At 39.0% G+C, this 19025-nt stretch overlaps 1 protein-coding gene across 1 annotated transcript in view; it reads right to left on the reverse strand.

The window, feature by feature from the left end:
* Nucleotides 1–19025, reverse strand: part of DIP2C (disco interacting protein 2 homolog C) — a gene marked incomplete at its 5' end in the record, with an annotated part of 178225 nt that overhangs the window by 46835 nt on the left and 112365 nt on the right. Inside the window, 8 exons of the mRNA XM_082479767.1 lie at nt 3102–3232; nt 6709–6818; nt 6938–7049; nt 9171–9292; nt 11016–11139; nt 14893–14973; nt 15759–15868; nt 18053–18254. Of these exons, the coding sequence (XP_082335893.1) occupies nt 3102–3232; nt 6709–6818; nt 6938–7049; nt 9171–9292; nt 11016–11139; nt 14893–14973; nt 15759–15868; nt 18053–18254 (992 nt within the window). The remainder of the gene's footprint in view (nt 1–3101; nt 3233–6708; nt 6819–6937; nt 7050–9170; nt 9293–11015; nt 11140–14892; nt 14974–15758; nt 15869–18052; nt 18255–19025) is intronic.

Here is a 19025-nt window from a genome sequence, read left to right on the forward strand (position 1 = left end):
GCAACTATCAATTAAGTAAATCCTTACTAAAGAACTGTAGAATGCCCTGTTCTGCCCCACAGTGGGCAGGATTAAGATAGGGACATCTTAATTTCAGGAGCCATTTTTGAACAATGGGATTTTTTATTTTTTTTTAGATTAGAGGACACATTTTTTTCCCCTTTAAAGAACGTAATATATTTTAAAATGTAATGCAACACAATTCAGAATACTAGGATCACCCTCTCATAATGGCTAAATGAGGTTATTAAAGAGAAAAACCCCCAAATAATGTATTCTTTTATTGAGTCATTAGTAAGGACCTGTTAAAATTAAGAAGTTTTGGGTTTGTGAACTCACATGGGGCTGATGACCGCCGCCACACCCAGGACGTGCTGTTCAATGTCAAAGGTTCCAAGGAAACCCTGCTGGAGCATGCAGCCAGTTTAGAGGGAATGTGGTCAATCCCAATTTTTTAAAAATGTATTGCTCTGCTTTGCAAGGTTTCTTTTCTTTATTATTTTATACCCTTTAGGCCATAAAATAATAAATTTTTCAAAAGTAAAAACTTTGCAAAACTATGCAATATATTCCAAACTTACCAAAGGGCTGGCTCCATGCTCCAGCAGCTTTCCTAAGGAGCTTTGACCTCACAGAATGGGGCATTCTGGGGCACCGCAGTGGAGCAGGCCAGCATAACACCTAAGCACCTACAACAGGGGTAAAAAGTTAGTTTTTCTTTCATTCCTTAGTTAACGCCTCCTTTGGTCTAGTTAATAAAGGGATTAAAATGTACTTGTCATTTCAACTGCACCCAACACCAGAGGTTGCTTTCTCTTCCTGCTGGACTCCTAAAATGAAGAGTTCCTATTTAACTCTCAAACCCCCCTAGCTGATCAAAAATTGAAGATCTAACTTCATTTCCATATGCCATTAGAAGTATTAATTTAGTTAATGGAGTGGTGACAGACAATCACAACTTTACAGTAGAATCCTCTGAGGTAGAAATCTGGGCTGTAAAATGCTGGGGAGGATTTTGGTATGTTAAACTACGAAGAGTAGTTGCAAAGCTTTAAGTTATGAAGAGTAAGAGTCTAATACCCTCCAGGATGTATTTTTTTGCCATCACATCAAATAATATTCATTTCTAAAATAGTAATGAAATGGAAATTAAGTTTGTAAGTGGAATTAATGAAGCTGTATCTGATGTCGGCTTTCTCTAAATGACAGTCGCAATTCCAGCAGTCTGCAATTTTTCTGGTTTTACAGGAACAGGGGATCAGTGGCAAAGAAGAGATTGACACGATGGTTCATAAGATTAGAGCGTTGCTGGCCTGATTTCAGTTGCTTCAGCTCCCTCATTTCCTTTTTCTTCTTTGAAAAAGCTACAAAATTTTCTACTCCTTCTACAAGCTACAGAGGGGCACAGACCTTGATTGCTTTCTCCCAGAGGCTTGCTGCCTTACTCACTTGCCAGTCATAAACAATCTTCTCCTCCTAAAAGGCTGAACGCTATCCATATTGGGAAGGACCTAAGGGCAGCAAATGCCTATTTGTCCCAAATATGGTTCTGGAAGAAATAAAAATTTCTGTATTCAGGAGTGTCACGGGCACCACAAATTACGTGGGGTTTGGACAGGTCAACATTTATCTGCATTTTATGGCTCCATTTTGATGTTGCATAGAAGTTATTCTTGGATGCTCCATATCCCAACAATATCCCATACAATAACGGCCTCCTTAGCTGAACCGTCCTATGGTGCTCTAAAGTCCCTCCCTGGTCTCACGGAATGCACTGTGGCAGATTTGGCTTAGCCCCCAGCAGAGTGAAGGCCTAACAGTGTTGACATCAGGGCATGCTGGAACACATGTCTATATAAGAAATATTCAACTGACTTAAAAAATCAACATTTAAAAAATTTAACTTCAGTACAGTGATTTAATGAAAATCTCAAAATCTATAAAAGGTTTTCTGAGTTTTTTTGCAGCCTCAATATTTTTGTTTTTGTGTTGGGGAAATAAGATGTTGAAAAAAAATTATTTTTCAAAACAAATAAATCTCTAATCCCTATGTAAAATCTGAAATAATATTAAGGCAAGTATAGTTTAAATCAAGAAGGACTGATCACAAATAAATAAGATAATACTATTGGCCCATTTAATATTTAATAAAAACTATTTTTAAAGGGAAGAAACCAGGCCAATAGCCTACTTTTAAATAAACAATACTTGCTGAAAACAAATTGTTGCCATTTTTATCAAATAATGCTTCCTTCAGATATTTAGTAAATTGGTAAAAAGTTTATCCAGACTATTTTCATTGCCCTGGATTAGCTTCATTTTAGTAACTTAAAATAGCAGTACTGTTAACACCAAAGTACTTTCTATGGAGGGTGCAAAAATGTCAGACTACTGTCGCTCTAAGATGTCTTCATAAAAATGTGCTCCATTAACACTCCCATAGCTCTTTGCCTCTGCATCAACCCAGCTAACTTTAAAAAAAAATAATCGATAGAACTGCTTTCAGTGCTGAACTGTAAATTCCCTGGAGTATAGAGATTGACAGAATTGTTAAATTTCTAAACTTCTTATTAACAAAAAAGCTGATTCACATTTCACTAGAAATGCTTTTTTCTGATAGTTTTGCTACTGCCATAGAAGTACCCTCCTGCAAGAAAACACACTTCAATGTCTCTGCAAAAATCGCATCCATAAGCACCACAAATGAGGAAGTCCCCAATATCTACTCGTGCTTTCAGATTAGAGAATGAAAAAGTGGACAGCAGGAAACCAATTCCTTAAGGTAGTATTGGTAGAGCGCTGCCTTCATCAAATAAAACCAGCCAAACTCTGCAGAGGCAGCAGTAAAACAGCAGGAGGTCAATGAGCAGCCCTGTTGATGCTCTGCACGCCTAAGTCTAAATACCTACGCCCATGCCCCGCTCAAACAAAGCGTATTCTCCGTACAGCACTCTCCATATAGCTTCCAGCAATTCCAATTGCCTGTGTCACTCCCAGAGGCAGTTTCTGTTCTTCCCATCCTTTTATCACACACATCATCCGGTTTGTTGTGTTACAGTACAATGGAAACGGTATTTCAAAAGGTTGAGGAGAAATCTCACCTGCAGAGGCACCAGAGGACAAACCCAAGTCCACAGTAGGGGTCCAAGCAGATAGCGACTTCTCTGGAGGGATAAAGCTCACACTGCAGCTTAATAGAACGACAAAAGGCACTAGTGGCTGCATGAGACATCTGAAAGACAACAGCAAAGTAATTAAAATGATCGAATATGTCATTCGGAAGGTTCATTCCCCAACTGCGCCAAGTCCTTAAATCAGTTACGGGATAAAGAAAACAAATAAATATTGACTCTGTGCTTGGTGTAAACACACATGTAATTTATATCTAAGAAAACATAATTTTCCTTCAACAGGGCATCCAAATAACTGTGAAAGAGGAGGGGAGACAGAATGAATGATGAGTTTGAAGTGATTTAGGGAGAAAGCTCTGAGTGGTTTAAAGATGTGCTCCAAGCTGTATGCAAAGCTAATGATAACAAGCTAAGCTTTCTGGAGGAACAAAGGAATGAATGACTGCAGGATCTGAATGAAGTATTTTGTTGATCATCAGTAACATATTTCTAAGTACATGTTTCTTAATACAATAAATAAAAAATGCCAACACACTTTATAAACTGAAGAGGATTTTGCATGCAGAACGGTAGTAAAGACTTAATCATTCAGTGATAAAGATCCCCAATAAACTTAGGAGAGGTTCTGTAAAATGTCTTCATGTTATCCAGCTCCTAATTGAGAAACAGGCTCTTAAAATCTTGGTAAGAAAGCTCTCAGAGATCAAACAAGCAGAAAGTAGAAACAAAAAAACTGATGAAAAGAAAATCCTTCTGATTTTTTTTTCTTCTAGTGTTAGGATGTTTCCCACACTCACCCATCCTGGCTTAGAAGTTCTAACTACAGTGGGAACAGAATTACATCTTTTAATCTTTGTCCTCTCTGTTAATATCAAGAAAGATACCCATGTTAGAAATATAGCCTGGATAGAATCTAACTCATCTAACCTTTGATCTCTGCCACACACAGAGCTAGTTGCCTTATATACTGTTAGAGTCAATGGAGGGGAACAGGCACTCGGAAAGTAAAATTTATTTGACCATAAAGTAAATAAGGGAATAAACCTCCAGAAGTGATGTTTTCTCCATTGCTAATGAGAGCCGTAACTGAGGCTGGACATGTTCCAAGTGACACGAAAGGACCAGCCTGAAACAGGTATTCACACAATGACCATCTGCAGTTTGCAGAGATTAATTCTGCTCTAGCTGAATCAAGACCGCTTTTCCACAGAGGATTAAACTAAACTCTGTAGGGCCAGAACTGGTGTTATTCTGTGAATTTTTACATAATACTGGGTGCAAGCTACTGAAAAAATAGAGAGCAAACGTAGTGGAATCTACCACTTCCGAAGCGATTACAAAACATTTATCACCTTTTCAGAAGCCACCTAAGTTGTTTAGCTTTTTTTTATTTTAATTTAGCACTATTGAATTATGAATATAAGCCTTATGATCCTTTTATAATTAATTAATCACTAGTGATGATCTAGTAGATGGTAACTGTCTACATAAACCTGCAGAGTCAGTGATCTGTAGGCTTTGTGACCCAGATATCAGAAGCTAATCAAGAATTCCTTGACAGATTTATCTGTATTTCCCTTTAGCCACATTAAGAAAAGGTTGGTCGACTTGCCCTACCTTTGACTGTCTTCGAAGTTGTCCAGATACTGACTTTGCAGTTAGTAGTCATTTCTGCAAGTCTGATAAGGTGGAATTCAGACCTGATCTAATATGGATGATTGCATCTGAAACAATCATTTAAAGCTCCCTTTAGAAGAAATGAAGATGTTTGTGACATTCACCTGTCCTGGTTTGAGGTAAAACAGAACCAATTTTGTTCAGTAATTTCACTTCTTAGCTGGGCCTCTTCTAACTACTGAAATCAACAGCGTATTGTGCAGACAGTGTTCACTCTCTCAGAGTGATCAGACCCGTGTTTATAGCTGATGCCCAGGCATGGGATGGGGAGAGGCTCCTGCTTATACTCATTGCTATAACCCCCACGGCCAACCAACTTTGTTACTTGCCCCGTTGGAGGGTTGGAAGCGGAAAAACGGAGGAGCGGACAGGACAGGTGACCCAAAACTGACCAACGGGGTATTCCATCCCATCTGCCTCATGCTCAGTACAAAAGCTGAGGGATCAAAGGATCAGCGCTCTTCCTTCAATGGCCGACATCTGAGGAGGACTCTGTTCGTCTGCCTGTGATCCCGATCCTGAATCCAAATCCGGAATCCAGTTCCCATCTGTCACTGAGTCCAGCCTGGGACTGCCCCAGTGCCAGCCGGTGACGTGACTGTCATCTCGGGAGCTCGATACGGTTTTGTATATTTTTCATTATTTCTTTTTATTTTATTTTATTACTAATATTTCATTAAAGTAGTTTAGTTCCTTCTAAACTCATAAGTCTCTTTTTCCTCCTCTGCCTCTCTCTTTGAAAAGGGGTAGAGGAGAGCATCTGTCAGTCCCATCTGGGGTCCCCCAGGTCCCCAGTAGTGGATTTTGGCCTAAACCGCGACATCACCCCATTCAAAAATAGATGTTTCAGATAAGTCAGAGAAATTACACTCTAAAAGTCCCTGTTTCTCTCTGTTGATTATTGAGGAGCCCAATGACTAGATCCACATCTGAAGGCATTGTAGCTATTTAAAGGAAGATGAAGTGTATCTTCCAGGAGTGCCCAATCTGTGACCATCAGCCAGCTCAGCCATTTAACCTCGGGCTGGTCACTTCACTGCTCTGTGCTTCAAATTCTTGATCTGAAAACTGGGAAACTGATGCTTTTTTTGTTTATGAAGTATACTGACAGCTTCTGAAAATAGATGGACGACGCCAAAGAGTATGAGAAATTCAATATAGGCTATAAGTGTGATACGTCAGCAGAGATTGCTGAAGTAATCATAATCCTTGGATAGGCAGCAAATAGGAGTAAGGAAGTAACAGGTAAAAATAAGACAGTGATTTTACCTCTGCCTGAATAATATGTAAGTTAGCAGCTAGATAAAACAGCTTTGATGAAATTTGGTTAAAGGGTTAGATAAAATGGCAGAAGAGAGATTTAAAGAGCTCAAGATGCTTGAGCTTATCAAACAAATGCATCAATGACTTTTTGCTGCCTACTCTAGTATTGTACCAGGTGAATATAGTAGAGAAATCAGCAGTTCGCTTAATTGCATGAAGAAGAGAATATTGAAAACCAATGGCCAGCAGTTGAGTTGCAATAAGGAGGAAACAATGAATGGGCACTGGTACAAGTAGAAAATGGACGACTGAGTCTCCTTTCCTTCATAAAATTGAAATAATAGATGTGTCAGTTGAAGAATGCTTCAGGCAGACAAGCTAGTGGGCTATCCGCAGGGGTATCGGAATGAAATTTTTCATCTGAGAAGGAGGAGAGAGGCTAAACTCGCCACACACAGTACTGTAGTGAGTACAGCAGAACTAATTTAATGTTAATGGAATCAATTAATGACTGCAAGAGAGAAAGCAATTCAATTTCTGTTACCAAAAATGAAGAGGAGTTACATATCAGAAGCAATGTACCACCTGCCAGCCAGGCGTGATAGCAGGAATGCCAGCTTTGAGAAGAAGTCCCTACCTTTACCCCTGCTAGCATGCCAGTTGTGGAGACACTGAAGTCAAGGTAAGCAAGCGTTTCAGGGTTAGAAGGTTTGTAGATCTGTGCAGGCCGCTTCTTTGGCAAATCATCTAGTGAAAATACAGAAAGAAAATGCGTGTATCTTACTCCCATGACAGATAGACCTCTGAGTGCTTGACAAATACGATGATAAAAGAAGACACAGAGGTCCCATAGCCTTAGTACTCACCTGTATCCAGTACCGGAGGCCATGTTCTGACATCCACTGCTGCTGCCGCCTCTCGCGACCGTAACAATTTACATATTAATTGTGTAGTCATTAAGCAGGCAGAGCGACTCACCTAGGAATTTAAGAAATAAATAATAACGCAACGGGATACTGATTAATTCTCCCATGAAAATGAGCAAGATCATGATTTATTTTCTGCCAGAAGAGGACACAGGTATATTAGTCTTGTTTTCCAATCAGGAGGTGGAAAGATGCACAAAAAAATGCAGCTCACAAAGCAGACAGTCTCATCTGAGTTTTACAAATTATATGCAAAATGCACTTTGAGAAGAGTGTTGCAATGAAACTAAAGGAACCTTAATAGTGATAATGTGACTTTTCCAACACATTATATCACTTATCAACCCAGAATGCCAGTACAGAACACTGTGACCAAAACACTTCCTATGTGATGGTAATATATCTTGATTTATAAACAGTATTTTCACATAACCCAAAACCTAGCCTGACATTCATATGAACAATTTTACTAACAAGTCAATTTTGTGTTAGCCATACTTTTCCAGTTCCTGTGCTAGTGATAAACCACTGGGAACTATTCTGGTATTGTCAAAGTAGCTCTAGACCAGAAATCGTGCAAGAGCACTAAGAGATGAAATGGTGAGTTTACTGCAAATACCATCTGCACTGAATTTTAGATGACACATGCTGAAGGTATCCTCCTTCTAGATTTGCTATTTTTAAAAATTCGTAAGTAGCAACTACAAGAATATTTCTTAGTGATTATAAAAATTCATATATTTAAGGAAATATTCAGACAAACATAAACACTGTTAATCACTGAAGATAGTACAGAAGTAAAAATGAAAAGATAGCATCATTCTTCTTCTCCCCGAATCTGTGCAAATATTGCTAGGAGTATTTTTTTCTTTAAGGAATCTGAAACATTTCTTTGGACACTGAGTTTCCAATGTTCAACCTAAGGAAATCAGTAACCATATGTACACTAAATTTTACCATGAGCAGAAGAGATCAGCTTCTGCTGACAGTAATCTCACGGAGGTCAACTTTAAGGAGCACATGAGGAAATTAGGAGCATACAAGCACTGATCCAATGAAGGAACAGCCTCAATATTTTGATTTCTACAAGGTCATCCCTCTCCAAAAAGAAAGAAAACCTTGTGTAAAGCAGAGCTGAGAGGCTTTTAAGTCAAACTGGCTTTAATATGGCTAATAAATCTCAACATTTTATTTAAAGTTAGTGTATTGAAGGGACAATGATTACCAGTCAGCTTGGATCTGTCCTAGATTTTCATCATGAAAGCACACAGATCTAGTTTGGCTATTAAACATCAAAGGAAAAACAAAATAACACATTTTCCATCACTTCTATAATTTTAAAAACTGATGTTTAGGAACTGTGTGTGCCAAAATATTTAATAATGAGAACTCTGAAGACAATAGGACAATTTCTCATACCTCTACTGATACTTTGTGGCATCTGATGCCATAAGGAAAGCCAAAAATTATAACTATTACTAGTACTTATTACTTGAAAAAATCAACATTAATTAGAAATGTTAAAACCACATTCCCTTCAACTTGTTTTTCAGAGACTCAGAATTGCATTCAATAGATCAGAAACTTCCAGATGTAAAAGGCTCTTTGCAAACACCTTATTTCCCCCCATAACAAGCACAATAGAGTTATTTATGTGCAAAAAAGACTAAACATTAGATAAAGCCAAAATACTAAAAGAAAGCACTGAATGAAAAAGTGTGAATAACGCTTCTCTGGATGAAACGAAATACCGACCAACATCTTCACAACAGAACTTTGAAATTGCTTCAAACTGCAAAACAATTAGATGTACAGAGCTGAGCAAAAAAATCACCATCAGGTCAAGCTAAGCTTTCCATTTGGATTTTTCTCATTAGTGTAGCGTTGCCAGGTGAGGAATCCTACCATTCTTGGCATAGAGATAAATACAAGAAAGCACTTCGAGTATATTTCTTGAAAGGAATAGCGTAAGTGCAGCAAAACGTGACAGCGGAAGTCAGAAGGTTGTGTGCTGTCAAGCAGTGTTGACTCTGCAACATAGTGAACTCCCGAATCTTTGGAAGGAATACAACTCTTCAACCTACACCACCACTTGCTTAAGTTATCATTCCTAAAGACTACGCAAATCCATCGCCCATTTAATCTACTTGTGCACTTTCAGGTGTCTGCTCACCTCCACAATCATCTTCACTGTAGGTAACGTGGTAGCTATGTTCTGGGGATGCGGAGGTCGAACTGTTATTGGCACACAGCCTGCATACAGGCATCCGTAAAATGCGGCAATCAGGTCTATTCCTGCATGAAGAACAAAACAAAAATCCTCCCCTGAAAATCAAATCATTTAATCACAGACACCTATGTCAGCATAAATATTACTTGGAACTCAACTCAGAAGGTTAAATGAGCGACTAAGCCCTTTAACAGACTTCTTTTTCAGACCCTTGTCAGTATTTGTTCAGCTTCACTGATTCCTTACAATTGTACTGTTCTTCTGAGCATGAAAAACCAAAGGCGACACACAAAGCTGCAGCCAGATACCCATCATTTAGGTGAATTCCACCTTTATGATCAGGAAGTAACCTGTTAAAAAGACTGATTTCTACAGATTAATTATCTTCCTGAATTTACATTTATAGACAAATGAGAGTTTATAAGAAGAGGGACACCCCAGCAAAAGGATGAGGTAGGACGATGCCTGTTCCTATCAGCTGCAGAAAGAACATCTGGAGGTTTCATTAAGTACTGTCTTTCTCACGTCATTTTTAACCTCAGATAAGCAGCTTCAACTTATCTACGTGAAATTTTACAGTTAGAAAGGGAGTCATGATTTTAAAATCCTGCTTCTCATATAAAATTAGGTGGTGTTATATATAAATATTGACTGCAAATGACAAACCGTGGACAGCACACTTCAGCTATCTAAGGAGGCCGAACAGGCAACAACAGCACAAAGATCCCCCGAATACTGCTGTTTGATGGCTCCCTGGTGCTGTACACAGGCTGTGATAGGATGACAATGGGGGCTGTAAAGGACCTGGAGTACTGGTAGGTTATTCTTCCCTCAATAAAATGCTTTAGTCATGGAAAGTGAAAATAAAAACTGAAGTTGAAAATACTGGTCTTCTTTTGTGGAAAGGTTTTCCCATATTAACCATTGAGAAATTACTTCTATAAAGATTTAACCAGTATCTTGCTGCCCATACAAACCAAATATCGCAACACAGACCTTAAATCAGAGTGCTTATTTCACCAACGCACATGAAACGCTCAAGATAAAAGAGCAGCACTAGATCAGAAATAATTTCAAGCAAATGTCAAACACGGCACCAGTTAACACAAGTTAGTCTGGTCTAGTGGAAGGTGTCCCTGCCCATGGCAGGGGGGTTGGAACTGGATGATCTTTAAGGTTCCTTCCAACTCTAACCATTCTACTATTCTATAAGCTTAAAAGCCCTTATGTCAAAGGATGAAAATCCAAGCCAGAGAGCTGTCTAGGTCAAAAATCTATAGAGAAAATAGTGATTATAATTTGGTATTTCTTAACCATCTGCTATTTATTAACCATATTTCTACTCTAAAAAAAACCATGGATTGCTTCCTAGGCATTGCTATTTTTCCCTCATGAAATGCAGCACTTCCCAGAGGGAATTCAACATGTGAGTTTAAGAACACTCAGCAGATGAAAGATTTTAGCAGAATTCTGTGCTCATAAAATAGTATATTTCCAGCAAATTAAAAGAAAAGAAGTAATTAGATTTGACTGCTTATAAAACACAGGTTTTAAACCCACAGGTTAATCTTAATCTGAACCCAAAGAAATAGTATCTATGCACATAAGCAAAGAGAAACTATTTTAAACATGTTCAACTAAGTTCAAAGAAATGTACATAAAGCAAATATTTTGTGTTTTGCCAATTAACACGGTTTGCAGGTTGGCAACATGCCAGCGCAGCACCGTTCTAAAGGGTCCTGATAAACTTTGGTGACTACCAAGGTTCTGAACATAGCAGTTCTTTACCTGGTGGGTAAACCAAAGCCACGTGGTCTCCATCTTGTAAATGTCCCCTTTCCATCAACATGACAGCTATCTTCTCAGCTCGTTTATGTAGCTGGACACATGTGAGCGAGTTGGCTATTGTTCCCTGCACAGGAAGAAAGATAAATGTCACAGAAGTTAATGCAATGTGCTGAAACGCTATTTTCCTCTGCACCTTAGAAGTTACTTGGATGAGGTGCAGCCACAATATGTCCTGCAATCAACTTAAATATGGAAACCTTCAGCCTTATGCCAAACTGTAGCTGGAAGGAAGAAAGATATTTGTAAAAGACAGGAACATTCTCTGTTCCCTTCTCTGTACCTTCTGCCCTCAACAGTGTTTTCCCTCTAACCAAGGGAGTACAGCAGTATGCCAATACCCTGCCCATGTAACCTGTACTCCTTCCCTTGCTACACAGGCAGCATTCCTGCTACAACCAGGAAAGTGCCTTTATGATCTCTACTGCAATCTGGAGAATCTGTGGAGAGCAATCCTGAAAATTGCACTTCACTGTCTGCACGCTGGAGTCAAGCCAAGTGGCATAGAAGAAATACTTTAAAAGACGAGACAAAAGACACAGGAGAAAACAATACTTAGTGACAGGGGAAAAAAAAATAGTCTAGAACAAAAGCTAAGCACATGCATAAAAATGAAACAGAGAAGAAAGGTATTTGTTGAATTTGAGTAACTTCAGTCAGCATGAAGGGAAGACAATATGCTACAGAGTTTAGGTTTTTATAGCAGTTCATATAGCACCAAACTAAAATTATCAAACAGATACAGTGTTTTAATTTGGATGACTGTTAAGGTTCTTGCATCCCCTAAGTATGTATATATGTGTGTGTGTGTGTATGCACACACAAATACACATTTAGAGAAATATATACAACTGTATCACAAAATTCACTACCACAGCTGACACCGCAGAAGAGAAATCTAAAAATGAAGGTGCAGGACAGACTGACTGCAGCTAGAACTGCTGTGTCTAACCAGGTCTGGGCTGAGATGAAGGGACAGGGCAGTACAGGAAGGGCTGCACCTCTGCCTGTGCACTTGTGCTCTGGAGAAAGAGGATTTCAGTCTCCAGTACCGCTATGATATACATGGCACCTATCACAAGCACTAAGTTCACTTAAAAATAGTAAGTTTGAAAAAAATGGGGGAAAAAGGTAAGAAAATATATATATATACACACATACTTAAAAAGAACAATGTATCAAAAACGCAATGCAATGCAATCACAAATACTGTTATCACTATCCTTATTAAGACAGAAAGAAGAAGGTCTACTGTTTTAAAGAAATATTCTTTACACTCTATTTTAACAAGGAAAGGAACGATAAGCATTTGGCCTGACTGCTGGTTTCTATCTACCATCACCATCTCACAAACCATGGCAGTATTTATGGACCACAGCTTCCAAGAGAAGAGAGCAGTTTGGTGGAAGTCTAGCACTGGAAGTAGCGGCATGTTACCGGGCATCACTTGGCATTTACAAACGTTATAACAAACTACGGGCAAACTCAAACACTGTCAACAAAGAGGACAACCTAACTGAAAATAAAAAGGGCAAAGTCAGGGCTTAGCACTCCTCTTCACAACCTTCAGCAACCCCACTTAATGAAATGGACTTCAAGCAATTTTAATCAGTCTTCTGGACAATGCAGAGATCATTTCACTAAGAAAGCTTCCGCTAAAGACACGTGCAACTATATGAATGCTGGACTAGAGATGGCTTCCATCTGTCCAGCCCTAAATATGGCCAAAGTGATCCGAGGTCTGGGTGTACTTGTCACTGTGGACCTGCCAGTTGCCTGTCTGCATAGTCATGGGAAGAAGGACCCTTTATATCCCCACATACATCAGAAGCACGGGCCCCACTGGCACAGAAAGGGAATTGCTGTAAATTCGTGCAAAACTCGTTTGCATTTAGGACTTCTGGCACTTGCTGCACGTGAACCAGCAGAACGACAGTGTTTATACGAAGTGCAGGGAAGGAAAATCCTGTTGTTGGACAAGAATCATTGGCAAGCACCAGGAAACTATTCCCTTTGGGTCTTTAACACAAGGTGTCCCGCAATGTAAAGGTGTTGCAATCCTTCATGACACACACTAAAAACAACGCACTACTAACTTCAATAATTTTGAAATATTCCAAATTCTCAAAAAGCTTGGGTTACAGGAAAACACTAATCTCAGTGGATTTCTATTAGTCATCCACTGCGAGATGCCTGGGTGTTTTAGAACAAAGTGTACAGACAATGTGCAAGGAAGACAAAAAGGGAAAAGTTACAAACCAGAACTAAAATTCAAGATGGGTAATAAAACTTGCCTAGGCTAAACCCCACCAAACCTGTCACTCCTTTCCATAAAGCATTAAATCTCTCCATAAAGCATTAAGTCTCTCAAGCAAATTTTGTGTGATAAGATACTCCACACTGAGAGCAACGGAGAAACTGAATTTCAAAATTCACTTATTTTTCACTTCTGTGGAAAACGATAAATTATGTTGTTAATCCTTGTTTTGCACATTGTGTCCTTCCCTCCCACTGTTTGAACCCTTCTGCCAGCATGGGAAGTCTGGCTTTATTTAAACCTCAAAAGCAACAGCCTGTGTGGAGGAGATGGGACAGTACATATCACTGTCTCTTTCTCACAGCATCTTTGCTCCTAACTTACAGGACAGAGCAATGCACTATTTCAGTGGTGTAAAACTGAATCTGTAAACATCATTGGCTCTCAAGTTTTCTACTTTGCCACAGATAACTACATTACACTTCACTATTATCTGTCAAGTTGCATATGTTGACAGAATACTAGCTACTAACCTAAATTTTAAAAAGGTCATTTAATGACTTATTGGTAGCCTCAACCTGAACTTTGGTACCAGCACTGTAGTAAGGGCTGGGGAAGCATATCCTGTAAATACAGTAAGCGGTCATTTCACAGAGGTTCACAAATTACTGGAGGTTTAAGAACTCATCCAAGTAGCGTAGGGAACACAGGGGCTGAGACGACACCAGCTACTCCAGATGGCCCAGGGGAATAGCACTATTCCAGGCCCCTCCTCTCCTGGAGACCCTCACACACTGCCTAAGTTTCCCAGTTTTGACAGATGTGTCTAGATGCACTGTGCTGGTACAGCGGTGGTACACACTTTCATCCTCTACACTGGTCTTGGGAATTATCGGTTTGTCATCTACAATCATCAGTGAAGTCTGTAATCACCAACTCTTAGTAAAGCCAAGTTCTGTACCACGTGACACACATTAATTCATTTTTGGTAAGCAGTGAAATGCTGTGCCAGGCTGGCACCACATGTAGGCTATGCAGAGAGATTTATTAGTGACCCTCTGCAGACCTCCTTGGATTCTGGACATACCTCATCTTGTCTTCACCCCCTTTCCCCGTTCTCACACCTCCCCTAGATGGTTTAGTCTCAAAACCAACAAACATTGTTTTATTTAGGGAAAATGCTTTGATTTTGCCAAGCCTTTGCTTTTCAAAATCGAAATCAGGATGGTGAGCAGTATTAAAAACTACTCTTCGGTATAGGAATGATCAGTATTGAAATAGATTTGCAGTGTCAGCTCACCCACAACATATATGTGGTAGAAAAAGAAATGAGAAATGTGTAAGGTGCGCTGTCTGATACAAAAGCAATCTATATTTTGACAACTGGCAATGATTATTCTCTTTCCCTTTCTGCCTCACTGAACATTAAATATAACAGCTGAGTATTAATGGGAAAAGAAACAGAAAGGTCGCGTTCAGCCATAGCACGAGCCGGTGCAGCTGAAATACCAGTGTGCCATTTTCCATACCGCAGCCTGTCAGAGTAAGGTCTGAGCTTCTTACCCTGCAGTTGAGCAGAGTGTAAAGCACATGGTCAGGAGTGGTCTGAGCTCTCCACTGCAACACTTCTGAGAGGAAGAGGAACTAAAACAAAGCAGAGTGATAGTCACGACACTAAGTAACTTTTTGTCTTTAAAAACCAGACGAGAAGTATTTTTGCTAGTTTAGCTATGTCTTTCTTATTTATATACTACATTTTACATCAATACCCAGAAGCGCTAAACATGAATTAATTCTCTTGTCATCACACATTTACAGCCAGGTGCTTTCGCATGGTAGCAGCGGCCTTTCTGGAAGTGAAGCCACTGCTGGGATTATGATACATTACTACATATACTTTCAAAGCAATAAAACAGTTCTTACTGATCTCTCTGAATTTAAGCACAATTTTAATTATTTACTTCCTCTCTTTTTCTTACTATAAATAAATATTTATACAGCTTAGAACTTACTAATTTAATAACCCAGATAAGCCCAGAATAGCTGAATTTCAACTTAATTTTACAGGATAAAAATAACAACAAATAAGGTCAGGACCATATATGCAAACAATATTCCCTGGACTCCACTTGGACTAGTAAAAAAGATATAACAGAGGGTGATTTCTGGTAGAAGCCCCATTAACACTTTCCACCATGTTTGTTCTGTTGTCCCATGTAAACTTATAGAATGAAATCCATACAAATGAAATGCAGTGATCCACCTCATGTCTATTTTCTATTTCTCTGTAGAAGAGGTTCTGAAATATTTAGTGTGAATTAAAAAAGCCACCAATAAATTCTGCAACAGCAATAATACAATCTATGTAATGCTAAGTGTCCTGATGCTAACTAGCTAAATATAAGCCATATCAGAAAAGATTAGCTTACCTTTCTGGCTTGGTCATTATCTTCTATCTGCCCCAAATCTCTACCACTGGCCTGTGCAATTCTTTTTCCAGAGACCAAGTTCCCCACCATCACAGAGGCAGGGCCAATTTCTAGAATAAAGCAGAAATATGTTAAGAGTAACAAAAATCCTTTGCTTGTGGATGAAAATTCTTTTTATTTTTTTTGCATTACATGATATTTTGCTCACATATCCACAACACCAAACCTTGAGCACATCTCTGTTGATACAAACTTTGGTTGATGGACCAGAAGTAGCTGGAAGATACGTAGGCCTGGATTCATCCTCTCTAAATGTATCTAACTGAGGAACCCATTTAGCATGGGCTCTCTACAGTCAGAGACACACCTGGTCTGCCTTGATATGAGGAATCTTTGGAAAATTCAGCTGCTAATTTAGGCATGTCCTTTCAAGTGCCTAAAACCAGATGAGATGCATCCAGGCTTCAGGGACAATGTTCTTATTTCTCTCTTCTGTTCCCTGGGCTAAGTTGCATCTGCATTAGCAATTCTGTAATGCTATAGACACAAAGTGACAAGGATTAGGAAGGCAGATGGTGCATATGATAAAATATATGCAAGCCCTTTAGCACAAGGCAGAGACTGAAGAAAAATAATTCTTTAGAAGAAAGGAAGATGTCACGGCTGACGCTTCTCCATGAGGTGGATTTCACTGATGTTTTGTTGCTGCTATTAGGGGAAAATACCTGTCTCACAGATACCATTTATGCCCATGTTAACATTTGTTGTCTGCTTCTCCAGCATCGATTACTGATCAACTGCAATTGATACCAAGCTTTCCTTCTAGTCTGTGATGTCCAAGCTTTGTCTCGATTACTGATCAACTGCAATTGATATCAAGCTTTCCTTCTAGTCTGTGATGTCCAAGCTTTGTCTCAGTGATGGTATGTGGTATAAGTGTCAAAACCCAAGATGGTTAAGTAACCAGATAACGTACAATAAACAACATCTACAGACTACTCTTTTAAAAAGATGAAAGCCATGTCCTCTGGGTATGTCACAATACTCAAAATGGAAGAATGTGATGCTATCAGTTTGGTTTCTGCGTTCATGGCATTGCTTTTACCATAGTGATAAATAATGGACACATAATGTATCTATAAATACCTCCACTGATCCTAATTCAGTGATTACTTTGTGAAGCAACAACAAGGAAATATCGAAGTGAGCACTGCAAAGGCTTTAACAAAGGCGCCATTGCTTTCGTTAAGTTAGTGGAAGTTGCTGTTAACCTCTGACATTCCCAGTATCCGCAAACTGAGATTATGGTTTTGATTTCTGAAACGTTTGTCCAAAGGTTTTAAATAAAGAAACAAGCTGATGGTTTTGGCAAACGTGCACTGAATTAATGATGGATAGTCCCCGTATTTGATATCCAGAGGGTAAAACCACTTCATATTCCAAGCTGGTTTTCAAAGTGGAAAGTAACCAACACTTATTCTAACGTAGCCGAATTCAGGTCTTAAGCCTGAGGCTACAGATCCAGAAATCCTCGAAATTAACCTGAGTACTAAAATCTGCATTGGATTCAAAGTAAAAAATTTGCCAAAATTTGCTCGTTGATTGGGCATGGGTAACCAGAGACTGGACTACAGAAGGCTACAAGGGCTTTCTCGGTCTCTTGAGGCAGTGCCTTGCTGTGCCGTTTTGTCCAATATTCTTCATAAAGTGCGGCAGAACTTCTGAAGAACCATCTCAAAACTAGTTAGGGTTTTCCCTCAAATATACCTGCTGTAAAAGCAATCCAAAACCTCCCTGCTCAGGTAAAAACCTTTATTCTCATTCTTGAGTTTAATTTATTCATGACCAGTTTTTAAGTATTTGCTCTTCTTCCAACACTGGTATTTAGTGTCAACAGTCCTCTTCCTCTCTATTTCTACTTTACAAACTCAGCCTTCAAAAAAGCCAAAATTTTATCTTTCTCTGTTTTGGTCTCAGTTCATCCTCTTTAAAAATAACTGACCAGGAATTTCCAAAGAACTCCAAGTGTGGTCTCAACAGTGCCTTGTAGGGCGATAAAAATGTCTTAATCTTTATTGAACTCAGGTTTTTGGAGCATTTTTCCTTGCACTTTTTGTGAAGGTACGTCTAGCCTCTACCAAAACTAATGATGTCCGTAAAACACCTGGAATATTTAACAGGAACAGCTGATTGAGCTGGTTCTCACCCGCATTAACAGTTACTCGATTTTTTTCCATATAGTACCATGAACACGCAGCATTAAGTCACGGTCCCTTTGCCTTCACTCATCTTACCTGGTTGTTTTTGCCTTGGTTTAGGCAGGTTTGTTACACATGTGTGGGGACACATCAGCACATTACAAGGATGCAGTGATCCTTCCAAAAAGAGCTGTTTGGTTTCTGACAGGTGTATTCCTCCCAGCGGCGTCTTGGGAAGTGTGTTTGCTGGTACGAGCGCTAAGCAGTAGACTCCCACTTGATGAATACTGTCAATAGCCTAAAAAAAGCAGGAAGTCGATTTTAATGAAAGGCTAATTTTTCATCATTCTAATAAGCACATGTTATTCTGAATTACTGCATAAAACAACCCTAATAATTAACTGGCAATGGAAAGGCACTTCAGCAATGTCAGTGATAAGGAGGTTCTTTTCAGTGGGAACAGGTGGACGGAAATGTAACACTGACGTTATTACACTCATTCCAGAAGATAAAAAAGCATACAAAAACCTGGTGATAAATACACAGAAGTCTATTAAGAAATGCTACCTAGGCATCCCTCTTAGGCACACGTTAGTAGCACCTATCCTGGAGATTTATGACTAAGATGGGCTGACAACCCATGTGAAACCAATCTTAACCTGCGCACTCCTCAGAATTAAAGTTCAAAGGATTCCTATCAACTTAACATCCAGCCCATCTTGCAGAGCAAAGAAAAATATCAAAGGTTGCATGTATATCATCATATACCTACTGATGTATGTAGCTTATGAATTCTTAAATTTTTTCTAAGATAATAACTGTTTCACTCCCTGATTACTGTGTAAAAAATTGTCAGGCAGGAATGGGAAATGACAACAATAGAAGGGAAAACTACACAATTATCCACTTGAAAAAAATCTGTGGAATGAAAACCTGAAAAATAAGCATTTTTGAATCTTGTAGTAACCATGTTCATTGTCTGACAAGTGGAGTAAACTGCATCGCTTTCAAGAAATCTTTAACGTACAGTTTCTATGTAATTTATAAATATCCCTACACTTAGATTTTA

This window comes from Vanellus vanellus (assembly GCF_965231255.1).
Source record: "Vanellus vanellus genome assembly, chromosome: 2".
NCBI lineage: Eukaryota > Metazoa > Chordata > Aves > Charadriiformes > Charadriidae > Vanellus > Vanellus vanellus.